At 38.5% G+C, this 12,094-nt stretch overlaps 2 protein-coding genes across 2 annotated transcripts; one reads left to right on the top strand and one right to left on the bottom strand.

The window, feature by feature from the left end:
• Positions 1-9: 9 nt before the first annotated feature.
• Positions 10-3,981, top strand: LOC145488877 (uncharacterized). The gene is made up of 5 exons (XM_081467705.1): positions 10-90; positions 1,592-1,687; positions 2,068-2,103; positions 2,797-2,943; positions 3,152-3,981. Exons 2-5 carry the CDS (start codon positions 1,600-1,602, stop codon positions 3,565-3,567), a joined length of 687 nt encoding a protein of 228 aa, XP_081323831.1. The 5' UTR covers positions 10-90; positions 1,592-1,599; the 3' UTR covers positions 3,568-3,981.
• Positions 3,982-6,195: 2,214 nt separating this feature from the next.
• On the bottom strand, positions 6,196-8,134 carry LOC145490008 (guanine nucleotide-binding protein subunit gamma-e-like). Its single transcript, XM_081469098.1, has 2 exons — positions 7,722-8,134; positions 6,196-6,927 (listed from the first exon to the last, which is right to left on the bottom strand). Exons 1-2 carry the CDS (start codon positions 7,808-7,810, stop codon positions 6,822-6,824), a joined length of 195 nt encoding a protein of 64 aa, XP_081325224.1. The 5' UTR covers positions 7,811-8,134; the 3' UTR covers positions 6,196-6,821.
• Between the last annotated feature and the right edge of the window lie 3,960 nt (positions 8,135-12,094).

The following is a 12,094-nucleotide window of genomic DNA, read 5'->3' as shown; positions in this document are numbered from 1 at the left end:
TTCAATTACATGTAATCTGATTGTCACCAGAATCTCCGTTGTGCCTCATCCCGCTCACACTGGTTCGCAGCTGGAATAAAGTCGATTCAGGTAAAGTTCGAATTTTGTCCTGTCTTCTTTCTTCAATTATCTTTTGCAATCTCCGAGTGGCCCGAAATCAATGTTAGAGTTGTTAACCCCGGTTGCCTTTCGCGCGTACAAGTTTCGGATTTCAACCCAAGGGTTTACTAGTAATTGATTCCTACGTGTACGAATCTGCTGCGAGCATAAACGATTTTTGGTTTTAGACAAAGTGCCCAGAGATCTGAAAGAGATCTTTTGTTTATTTTCGCTATAACTTCCCGCTTGTGAGTCTCTAATAACGTTCTTGTTATAATTTTGTGGAAAGATTCCTTAGCTTATCTTTGGTGGTAGCCGGATAGTTTTACATTAATTGACTCGTCCCTGTAAGAGGTTATACCGAAATTGGCTATCCGTGGGTGGGCAAACTGAAATTTGGGATATGCACTGATGAAATCACATCACTGAACTATAACCCTGACCTTAATTTAGATTGTAAAATATGTATATAAGCTCATATAATATAGGTTACTGAATTTGTTTTCTTTTTGTACTTTAATTCTTTAAACCTCAAGTTTTGAATTATTTATCACTTGAAAGTGCTTTGTTGTATTACTTTGCTGCAATTCACAGGAGACCTGAATACAGATTCATGAAAAAAAATAGTCCAAAATTAAGGGCAAATAATATTTAGTGAAACTCTTGCTCTATTTTCACTTTCAGTTCACAAATTCATTTTAAATTATGTTAAATACTGTAGACCTTTTCATGGACCCGTCATTTTTTTTCTTGGACCCACCATTTTTAACAGGTGAACATGCAAGAATCTACTGTAGCTTTTTTCCTGGTTATTCCTGGAATTTTCCTGGTTATTTCCACTTCCAAAACATTCATGTTCACTTAAGAGCCCCGTGCCTAAACTAGAAATTTTGTACACAATGAAATACAAATATTGGACAAGTAAATTAGAGTCAAATTTGTTAAATATGTCGTATTAGGCAAAATACAATGACCATTGAAACAAAACCCAATAAACAGTAAATTTCAGTGAATTTATCACAAGTCTCGACTGTTGTAATATAATTTACAGAGTAAATAATATTACATGGTGAGAAAGCAGTTGGTGGGAACAGATTCTTTGCCATTACCCATTACTTGCCCTTATCTGAAATAAATTATATATTGCAAATTAAACACAGCAATAATTGGTTATAGATATTGTAAAAGTTTATCTGCAAAGCATATTTCTGCAAATTGATTGCAGGCCATATTTTTAGTGAAAATCCATAGAAGAAAACCCGGTTAATTTATATTTATTTATTAACGATATTTGACTATGACTATTAGTTCTTGTTAGCCAATTGAAATAAGCCAAGTTTACAAATGGAATCAACAGTAAACTAGACGACATTATTTATATAGGACTAAATATATCTATATATAGGCCGCTTCTTGTAGTTTCAGTTCATTGGACTTGAGTTAATATAGATCGGACAGTTGAAGACATTCAACTTTTTCAACTTATTTTCAGGTCTGAAAATGGATGTTCTATTAAGACTTGCAGCAGTTCTGTTGCTGTGTCTTCCTGTATTTGGCAACATACCAACACCACCAGATATGTCACAAGGTTTGTACAAAACCCCAGTCATACATGAGTTTGTATATAATGGTGTGAAAGATCCTTTAAATCTGAAGTCTTATAAATATTACAATCGCTTGTTTCATTTTGTTTCATTTTTTAAATTAATTTTTGGCCTTAACCCTTTAAGGCCTAAGAGTGCCAAGCACTCACTTGTAAACACTCTGAAAGCCGAAAAGTGCCAATTGGCACTCTTTTGAAGACCATCTTTAAGCCAATCGCAAACCCTGTTATTGTTGTTCTATGGTTACCTGGCTCTATTAGCCAATCAGATGAAGTGTTAGAATATGTTTTGGCATCCTCACATGGAGTGGATAAAGGAAGGTTCTAAATGAATTATTTAAATTGCAATTTTCTTCCTTTTTTAGGAGTTTACTGTTCATGTTGTGTCAGTTTTGCGAAAGGTAAATACCACTTTATTTTTACTTCAATTTAATCCCCTATTATATGGATTTGGATCTTTGTTTGTGATGATCAAGAAAGTTTATTGATTCGTTTTCTCTACCTGTCTTTTTGTGTTGTGAATTGCCCCAAGCTAACTGCAGCTCTATGCCATTTCTTCAGCAAATTTCAAATGATTGCTTTTTTGGCATGTAAAAAACAATATCCCTAGATTACAAGTCTCCTGTTGTAGTAGACTGCTGGCAGTCTATTTTTTTCTCAAAATAAGGCAGGGAGTATGAGGCAAAATGTTTCAAACCTGGTTTTGTACTAGAAGGGATTGGGTTGAGACATGGGCGCAGCACTCAGTGCACCCTTAAAGAAGAGAGTGACTGCCAGTAGTCTACCTAATACAGCCCTTTATGTCATTTGGTTATTAAAAATTTAAATTATTGACATTCCAGGCTAAGAGAAAAGGATAAGAAATGAAAATCTGTGCACTTCAGCAGCAATCATCAGGGTTTAAAATTTATCTCAAAGAAAAACCACCATGTAAATTTAAAAACAAAGCAAACTGAAATAAATTTACATAATGGGTTATTGATGCTATACTTAGACCCATCCCCACCCCCTTCCAACCCCCCCTCCCTTCATATAAAAAAAATTAAAAAAGCAAACAAACAAACAATATTTACAGAATGTCATTCATTGTTTAGAAATGGACAAGTTGTTAGCCAAGAAAACATCAGATCTACGAGAGGTACAAGTGGTAGATGCAATGGAAGACATTTGCCAATCAAAATATTTTAAAACATACGATTTATCACCACCAACTACAATTAAAGTTTGCAAATTTTTAATAGGTGAGTTTTCAAATAATATGTTATTGCATTTTTCATAAATGTAAATTGACTTGTGTGAAAATATACAACTAAGTAAGTATCGTTAGTAATGTAAGTTTTGTTTTTTCTGTTTTTTTTTAAGTGATGTCAAGATAAAAATAAATAAATGGTTACCAGAAAATTAAAAGCTGATCTGTTTAGTTTATAACTGTTCTGCTTGTCAACACAGATAAATATGAAGAAGAGATAGAACAGTTATTGATCGAGAGGGTAGAGGACACAGAACAGGAAATATGCTACAAACTGTCAAGGGCGTGCGAAGGTGTGGACCGAAGTGTAAAACCAAAAGAACCATTTGAGTACAGCTTCAACAACATGAAGCAGGAAGTCAAAAGAGAGCCTCCCCCACCACAGGAGGATGATGGCATCCAGAGAATGAATGTGGATATTAATGATCCTGGAGCAGCAGAGAGGCTGGCAGAGCAGATTAAATCTCAGCTGGGACAACAGGCGATGGGAGGGGGTGAGGATGAAGATGAGGATGATGATGAAGAAGAAGAGGAGGAGGAAGAGGAAGGTGCCGGAGAGGAAGTTACTGGCGAAGAAGATGACACGCAATCTTTTAAAGAGAAAACTGAACTTTAGTCTAATATAACAAATTATTAGGTTCAGCAAACAAATGCCTTATTTTCATGCTCTGTACACACCAGAGAGTTCATCCAAAAATTAAGTTCCACACTTTATTAATGATGTAACTCCTCAGAGATCCATGCAAATTTGCATTTCAACGCGCAAGTAAGAACCAATCAGAGACACTGTATGGAGCTCTACACCGCAACCTCATCAGTATGGAATTTTCATGTCGATCTCTAGCAGAGGACGAATTTAGCGCGCACAAATGCGTGAAGGGATAAGTCAGCTGTTTGCTACGAATGTTCAAAATTCTTTACAATCACTATGCAATGTCAAGTACTAAGGTATCTTTGTAACTGTACTTTTTACCGCAGTTGCAATTTTACTTCGAATGATAGAGCTTGAATAAATTTTTTCTTTGCAGGTGCCGCAGTTTGTTCTTTTCTCTTGCCCGTAGCTTGTTAAATTTTTCAAGAGTAAAATCAAGGTTTTATTTCTCCTCAGAAAATTAGAAGACCGGTCATGCAAAATAGCGAAATCAGCTGGGTTATATTGTCTTGATCTACGACCCAATTCTCTTAACTTATCTGTCAGTAATGTTTGGCCATCAGTCGGGAGAATTCGAGCGTTGGTAACGTACTTTTTAACATGACCCATCGTTAAAAAAAATTCCACAGCAACGATCTTTGATGCCCCTTTACTGAGGTCTAACCTGCATCATCATCATTATCAGGGCCCAGAGTGCCTGCAAGTACGTACATGGGACTTCCGTAAGGGTTCTGCCTGCAATCTTGGACTTTGGAGCGTGAGGCCACGCTCCATCAGTTCTTTTCTACTACTCTTCGCCAGGTCACCTTAGGTCCGACTTTACTGCGCTTCTCTTGAGGTGCGTCCATCTCAGTGCAACTCGGCCTTACATCGAGCCTGCGGTCAAACTAGCCGTCCGGGCTAAAGAAGTAACAGGAGATAATGAGGCCTAGTGGTTAGGGCTCTAGATTCAAAACCTCCTTCCTGCCACTAGATAGATTTGTGTTGTGGTTTCGAAATCAAAACCCCCACTGACTTCTTGTACTGAACTAGCCCCCAACTGCCCAGCCTGCCATCAGCTGGGGCTTGAAAGAAGTTGTCCGTTCTCTTTACACTATTTGCATTTCGATTTATAGAGTTATTAAATTAATACCGTGACCCTTACTACCGAAAGTGATTTAACAGAACTAGCGGCAAACTGAATGTCTGAGGTTCTGTATATTTCAGTGAGTTGAACAAAACCAAAATACAGACTCAAACGTAAACTATCAGTTCCGAATTCTTTCCTCGTTTTATTTATAATATATTTTCCTTCAGGTTAAACGCGCCACCTGTATTCTTTTTCAGCGCGGACTGATATTTTCCGAACAGTAGCGGACGTTTATAAGACGCAAAGCGAGCTACGTGACCTGAACTTTCTTCCCTTATCAGTAGAGCGGATTTTCTCACGCAAACTTTTCACTATTTTGTCTGAGGTGAATAAAAGACTCATTCGTCACATTCAACTCTTTCACTGAGTTTGTATCCTGACACACGCGTTTTAATTAATAATATCTACGTTTAGATCAACGATTCTCTCTTTCCCTCGTATGGTTTCTGGCTTACCAGAGGCAGTTGCCAGTCAGAGCCAATCAGACCCTTCACTCGCACTTTTATAAATCAAAGTCCAATTTCTCTGCCAAACTTTTTCTTTCAATAGCCAGCTAATCTGCCTAGCCATTGTCTGTCATCCTATGTTACCCTCGTTTGATTTGAGGAATTTTTCGATGAATGCTTCGCAGAATCTGTCCAAGTCTTTCTGCAATATTTGTGGAGTGTAAACATGGAGAACTGAGCCACGTTATAGAAGAACATTCGTCCTTTGTTCAATTGCAGAACAAGTATCTTAGAATCTGTCTTTTCAAATATTACCATTTGTTGATATTGTCATCACAAAGAGTTATGCAAAAAAACGGGGCAATAATCCACTTATTGCACGACTAAAACGGCTAAGAGGGCCAATCGCTTAAACCAACCAATCAGAACGTCCCATTGCCGGTCCAATATCTTCTTGTAAGTCTACCGAGTAAGGTTTTTACATCTCTAATAAGTCTTCAAGTTATGGAAGGTACAAATCCCAAAGTTTGCTTAGGACAGTACCCGGAGAAAATCGGGACTCAAACAGTCTTTTAAAATCGGGCTTGGCTGAGCGGATCCGTTCTATCAAGCCCTAGGGCCGATATTCTAGGTGTACAGCCCGGCTCGATAAATAAGATTTATAAAGCGCACGCGGGCAACCATTTTCGAGGTGGTTTTTCACTACAACTGGCCCAAACGAAAGAACAGTCATTCCTATTTCTATCAATGTCGGTTTTGTTTTGCATTTTGTTTTGTTTTGTTTTTTTCTTTTTTCTATCTCAAAGCAGAGGACAAATTTAAGACCTATAGCGGAATAATACTTTCGCCTTGGTCAGGTTGCTCACACGGTAAATTTGAATTAAGCCTACACAATGTTAACTTATACTACTATAGTGTTTATTTTGTTAGCCTTGATATGAATTCATACCGCATGTATTGCTCGTTATTCCATGATAAAACAGATAACTCTGATTAAATTATTTGGAAATAAACCGATTTACAAATCAAAACATCTGAGTGCGTATTTTAATCAAAAAACAGCAAATTGAGTTCAGTGAAATCGTCTACCACTTCGCAAACCAATTCCTTTAATGCAATTTTATCTTTAAAATTTCCTTTATTTTATATAACCTAATTTTCGGTTTAAAGTATTCTGCAATGAGGCAAAAACGATAAGGCGCTAATGGTTTCCTATCTGAACACAGATGATCGGCGATGGATCAACGTCGCACATAAATTTGCAATCGATTGCCAAACTCTCTGCGGGATGTTTACAATTCATAACACATGATCATGATGGTTCAAGGAAAGTTCGAAACCATAAATTCAATGAATTAGAATAAATAAAAACTAACGCAGGGAAACAGGCCTCTGTACATGTACGTGTTAACGATGCAAAAACACCAACAACTACTCTTTTAAAACAGATCGGAACACCAGATTCCTTTTTAAGATCCATGCACAACTGATCTGAGGGATTCATGTACATAACCATTGTCAGTTAATGTTGTCCTCTCGGGCTAAATTTAACAGCTTCTCAATAACAACAGATTGTCTGAAATTTTCCATTTTTATGAGTAAAACCCTTCATTTCTTCCTTTTAGGTGACTTGTCCCGGTTAGTCAAAGTATAGTACATTTCTGCTTCTCTGCAAAGGGATTTTCTCGTCTTTCGGGAGGGTGAATAAGAGGATCTTTTGTGCCATTTTGTGTGCAATACTCCTTCAGCCTGAATGGGATAATCAAAGAAAAAAAATTCAGTCACTCATAATATCACTGATACCTGGCAAGCGGTAAAGTTCACCCGGAGTAAACCAAACGACGCCGTCGGTCTCTTTTCAGGGTGCGCATTTTATACGGGCGAATGAATTTCAGGCGCGGTAAAATTACAGATTATATATAGATCAATTCACTAGTTTTGTAACGTATTGATCCAAAAAGTTTACGCCTTCAGCTCAAAAGATTTTAACATCTTGCAGTCTTAGTTTATACGAGGAAAACTCACAGTTCCGTCCGCACAAAGTTTTAAGCGGAAACAACGTTTGTCGTGTAAACGGCTTTGTTTATGGTTGAAATACAGTTTGTGGGATTTCCAGGTAAAACTTATAATATGGAACTGTGTTTGTCTTACCGTATAGAGAGATCAGCTAGGGAACTGCTCTTAAATTCAACTGATTCCTAAACCAACAGAGGTTCGATTAAATCTCCGAGCTACTGTGATTTCGATTGAGCCAGTTTTTCGATAGAAAAGATTGGAGCTCTCGTTTGGCTGTGTTGAAGCCATTTGAAAACCCACCTAAAAATCGCTTATTCCTATGAAAACACAACACTTAGCAAACATAGTAAGTCGCTTAAAATTCAAATTTCGTGGTCGATGTAGTAAATAGCGAAAAAAAATGACCTTTTGGACGCGCTTCTGATTCGAAGAGACTCCCGGTTTGCCGTGAACAGTGTAATCGCTCCATGCTACAAAACCTACAAGTTTACATATTTAAATGACAAGATCGGCCGCCGCCAACTTACTCGTTGCTACATATAGAGACGGGAAGCCGTGAAATTCGCAGCTGATCTCTCAAACTTTCAACCGTTTTCAACATCTGCGTTCTATCCATATTGCCACTGGAAAGTTGATTTAAAATGTTCTGAAGCTGTTCCTTTCGTTTCAAGCTTCCGAATTACAAACAAGGTCGCTCTCTGTTATTCCTTTATTGGCGAGAATGATCATGCAAAGGTTTTTTTTAGTTTCGAGTAAATTCATTGGACGGCGGGAACAAAGTAAACGAAAGTGAGCAATTAACATGAAAAATAGACCAATCGTGAAGCGGAACGAGCACAGCCGAATGTTAATATCAAACTACAGGTGTAAAGATTTTTTGCTGCAGTTAACGCGGCCGAAAAGCCCTTCAAAATATATTGCTTTCTCCTCGCAGTTGTTTTGCACCAAAATCGATTGGACAAAAATAAAATTTTTACCTCCTCATTTTTGCTGGTAAACATTTAACGAGAAATATTTCTTGAAGCTACTGTTTAAAGTTCATATTTAATCAGTGTGTTTGCCTCCTTCTTTGGAAGGTTTTGAGAATCTCGCTTCTCGAGCGTTTCCGGTTTATTGGTTTTGGTGTCAAAATGATAATACTCTTCCTTAAAGATATATAAATATATCTAAATTCATCATTGTATTTCCGTGCTGATGTAGCGAAAGCAGGTCGTTTAGCATGCCGTACACAGTTTTCAAAACTATTTTGTTTCCTTTTAACTACGTTAGCGTTGTATGGCATAATTGTTTCGGCTTTTCGAATGTAGCTAAATATCGCATTTTTTTTAATGCAATCAACGCCAAGGGCAAAACGAAAAAAAAAAAGACAGCGATAAATTCGGTTACAGCCCATACACCAACGCAATTTAATAAATTTAAGAGCTCGTGTTTTTAGCTTCACTTCCCAGTTCTCAGATATGCGTCTTGAGTAGTACGATTTGTTTTTCACCGTCTTGAGAAAAGCGAGAGCTACCCAATTTATAATTGATGGTTTTCTGGTCTTACTGGTGATTTGGGTTTCTTGTTCTCGGCGGTTAGTTAAGATTGCTTAATATTTAAGCCATTAACGGTTGTCAAAACATCGCTGATGTAAAATATGACAAGTATGTATGAACTGCGGCTGCCAGGTTGTTAGTCAAAAAAAGCAAGAAGTCCTTCTTCGTCACAAATACTTCCTAGAGTCGATTTTCTCCAGCAGTAAAATTACTCTTGAATCAAGAGATGATTGGATGTACAGTTATCTTCCTGGAAAAGAGATAAACGAAACTGTGGCGACAGCTTAACGCTTTCGATCGCCATTTAATTAGATTCGATTATTTTATGTCACCAGCTCAGTGGAAAAGCTGTTGATGAATCTGCGGGTCTCTGTTTAATGGCCCTACTGTAATGTAAAATTCATCTCTCCACGTTCCTCGATCAAGATTTCTGACCGAAAACTATTCCCTGAAAGCAAAAGGGAAATCATGATTATTTGAGAGTAAACTTAGTTTGTACATGTTGCCGCTAGCTCTGGTCTTGTAGCAGGTGCATTGGTCAACTCGTTACTTGTTGATTTTTTTTTTTTCGTTACATGTTTATGATAATCCGGGTATAAAGCTATCACGATGGAAGAAGCACGGAAATTCAGTGCAATGCACAGCTTTCGACAAACAAATCAAACCTGCAGCTATGTTAAAACAAACTTGAATTTGCTGATTTGATCAGCAAATAATTTTATTCAAAACATAATCACTGTAATTTAGGGTAAGAAACGAGATTGTAACTTATGAATAATTAATTATATTTTTGTTCTTTGTCAATCATTTCCGATTCGAATCGAAATCACTATAAGCTTGCCCACATTCAGGTCTTTAAGACTAAAATTAAGAAGGAAGACTCAATAACTGAAAAAAATATATCTATCACATCTGCTTCCTACGGCTGCCTTTAATGAGAAGCTTAACAATTAAATTTTCACAAGGCTAGGGGCAAGAAAGTAAAAAATTAAACGCTATGTCAACAATTAAATAGAATCTAAGATACATTATTTAATTTGGCTATTCCACAACGTATTTTTCCCGTATACTAGTATTTACAAAGAATAGTTTTGTAACCTAATTCAAGTTCAAGGAGTGGTTTTTAGCCGGGTACTCTAAAACAAACCATAGTAGTCCAATGGCCAATCACAGCAACGTAAAAATGGTGAGCCAATCAGTAGTCAAAGTAACGTCACGTGACCAGCGCTAAGCGGGAAATGCCTGCGTAAACAGACCATATTCGGAATGGAACTAGCTTGCGACTAAGGCTAATGCGGGGGGAGTCTTTTCAAATGCAAACAATGATGACATTTTAAAATCTCTTTTTAATGATGTTCCCCCGCAAGTACCGAGAACGAGGTTTCGTCTTTGCATATGGATCAATCCGGCGTAAATGTTAACACCGTCGGAGTGACATCCTCTGTTATACCGTAAATCTTCGAATAAGGCCCCCTCTCGAATAAGCACCCCTCTCGAATAAGCGCCCCCTCTCGAATAAGCGCCCCCCTCTTGAATAAGCGCCCCATTCGAAAAAGCGCCCCTCCAATCGGCCAAAATTTAAAATGAGCGCCGCCCCCCCCCCCCCCTAGAATAAGCACCCCACTCTCCTTCCCCCATTTTGTGGACGAGTACTGAGCCAACAAAGGATGTATAGTTTTCGTCGTGTAGTATTAGATGTTTCAGTTTGTGAACACGTTAAGGACCGTTAAGTGAACACGTTAAATACTAACGGTGCCGCGATTTAAACTTGAGGATCAGCTTTTTATGTCGATAAACAGCTTATGTTGTTGTTTACGCGCAGATGATGTACTAAGAAAAGATCATGTCAGGGCACGATTTGGGAAAAATTAACTAAGTGCCCCCCCCCCCCCACCCCTTGATTAGGTGCCCCCCTCGAATAAGCGCCCCCCATCTTCTCCTAAATTTGAAATAAGCGCCCCGGGCGCTAATTCGAGGATTTATGGTAAATGACAATAAATTTGCCAATTGATACTTTTAATGCTAACAGGGAATTATAACCGTTTGTAAACAAGAGAGTTGAAAATTAAGGTTGAGATATTTCTTCCTCTCCTTCTCTTACCTACCCTTTCCCCCTTGTCCGTATCAATGTTGAGCTCTCAAACGTGCGCATGCTATATAAAGAATTTTCATCCTCGAGGGGTCAAACATTGGTGGAGCTATTTGTCCGCCCTTCCCCACGCTATATATAGGGATTGAATTCAGGCGAGAGAAAAGAGAGTCCAGAAACCAATCAGATTGTGGTGTAAACGAGCTTGTTCAAATGACGAACTAAGTACCACTAAATGACAAAAACATTGTCGCCAATTGCGTTCAAATGGATTTTAATGAGCATGTAATGATGTTCGTCCATCGCAGGTGATGAGGTCCACTGACCACCCTAAGAAAATTAGGTCGGGCTTGGATGTGTCCTGCTTGGATGTGTCCGGAGATGGCTGGAGAGTCCAATCCAGGCACGAAAGTGCCTCCCACACACAATCACAGGCCAGATTTGGGGTTGGCTGTCAGTGAAGGTGCTTGCCGCTCGTTTTTTGCGCTGGCGTCGCTTTCTTTCGGCTTCTGCTGCCCGTTTCACCTCAGGCCTCTTGGTGCCTTTGTTGATCAGGCCACGCCAGGTGGAGCGATTCAGCGTTGCTAATTTCCAGGACATGTGGTTATTTTTAAACGTATTCAGGAAGATTTAAGAGTGTCTTTAAAACGTTTGGGTTGATCACCACTGTACTAGAGTGCTTGTCCGAGGACAGCTCGACCGAACAACAGTTGCTTTGGGATGAGTTCATCTGGTAAACCGACGATGTGGACAGCCTATCTGATTTGATGCTTCATCAGGACTACGTAGATAGTGGGCTGGTTTGCTTTGGTCATGACTTTAGTGTCAGAGGTCTCGTCTTGCCACATGAGCATGAACTAAGATCAGCATCAGCTAATGAGCATATGCGCTAAGATCAGAAAATCCAGAGTGGTCCAGGACACTGTAAAAGATTTAACCCTAACCACACACGACTGACCGAAAAGAAATAAATCTACGGTAAAATCATCTATAGATAGGATAGTTCGCGCGTAAAATATTCGCCATTCCACTGAGCGATTTGAAATTTGGCGAGCAAGTAAGTACAGTTGACTGTTTTTCTCCATGCATTACATTTTGTGCCCAATCTGCAGATAGAGGCTAACTATTATTGTTTTGGGCGTAAAGACTGTTTTTTTTTTTACCAGCGCATGAGCATTTGAAGCGTAATCCGACTCACGAAGACGCAATAAAATCATGTTAATAGTTAGCTTCTTAAGTTGGGAAAATTTCCTAGCAACAGCACCTTACTGTATCT

Source organism: Orbicella franksi, chromosome 6, assembly GCF_964199315.1.
Source record: "Orbicella franksi chromosome 6, jaOrbFran1.1, whole genome shotgun sequence".
NCBI lineage: Eukaryota > Metazoa > Cnidaria > Anthozoa > Scleractinia > Merulinidae > Orbicella > Orbicella franksi.
This window is presented reverse-complemented; position numbering and strand designations above follow the sequence as displayed.

Bases quoted from the DNA above. Each gene is read 5' to 3' on its own strand.
- LOC145488877 (XM_081467705.1), top strand. From the start codon at position 1,600: ATGGATGTTCTATTAAGACTTGCAGCAGTTCTGTTGCTGTGTCTTCCT. The intron at 1,688-2,067 runs GTTTGTACAAAA...TTCCTTTTTTAG, and splicing joins ACCACCAGATATGTCACAAG to GAGTTTACTGTTCATGTTGT. The intron at 2,944-3,151 runs GTGAGTTTTCAA...TTGTCAACACAG, and splicing joins AGTTTGCAAATTTTTAATAG to ATAAATATGAAGAAGAGATA.
- LOC145490008 (XM_081469098.1), bottom strand. From the start codon at position 7,810: ATGGATAGAACGCAGATGTTGAAAACGGTTGAAAGTTTGAGAGATCAG. The intron at 6,928-7,721 runs GTAAGTTGGCGG...TATCCCATTCAG, and splicing joins GTCTCTATATGTAGCAACGA to GCTGAAGGAGTATTGCACAC.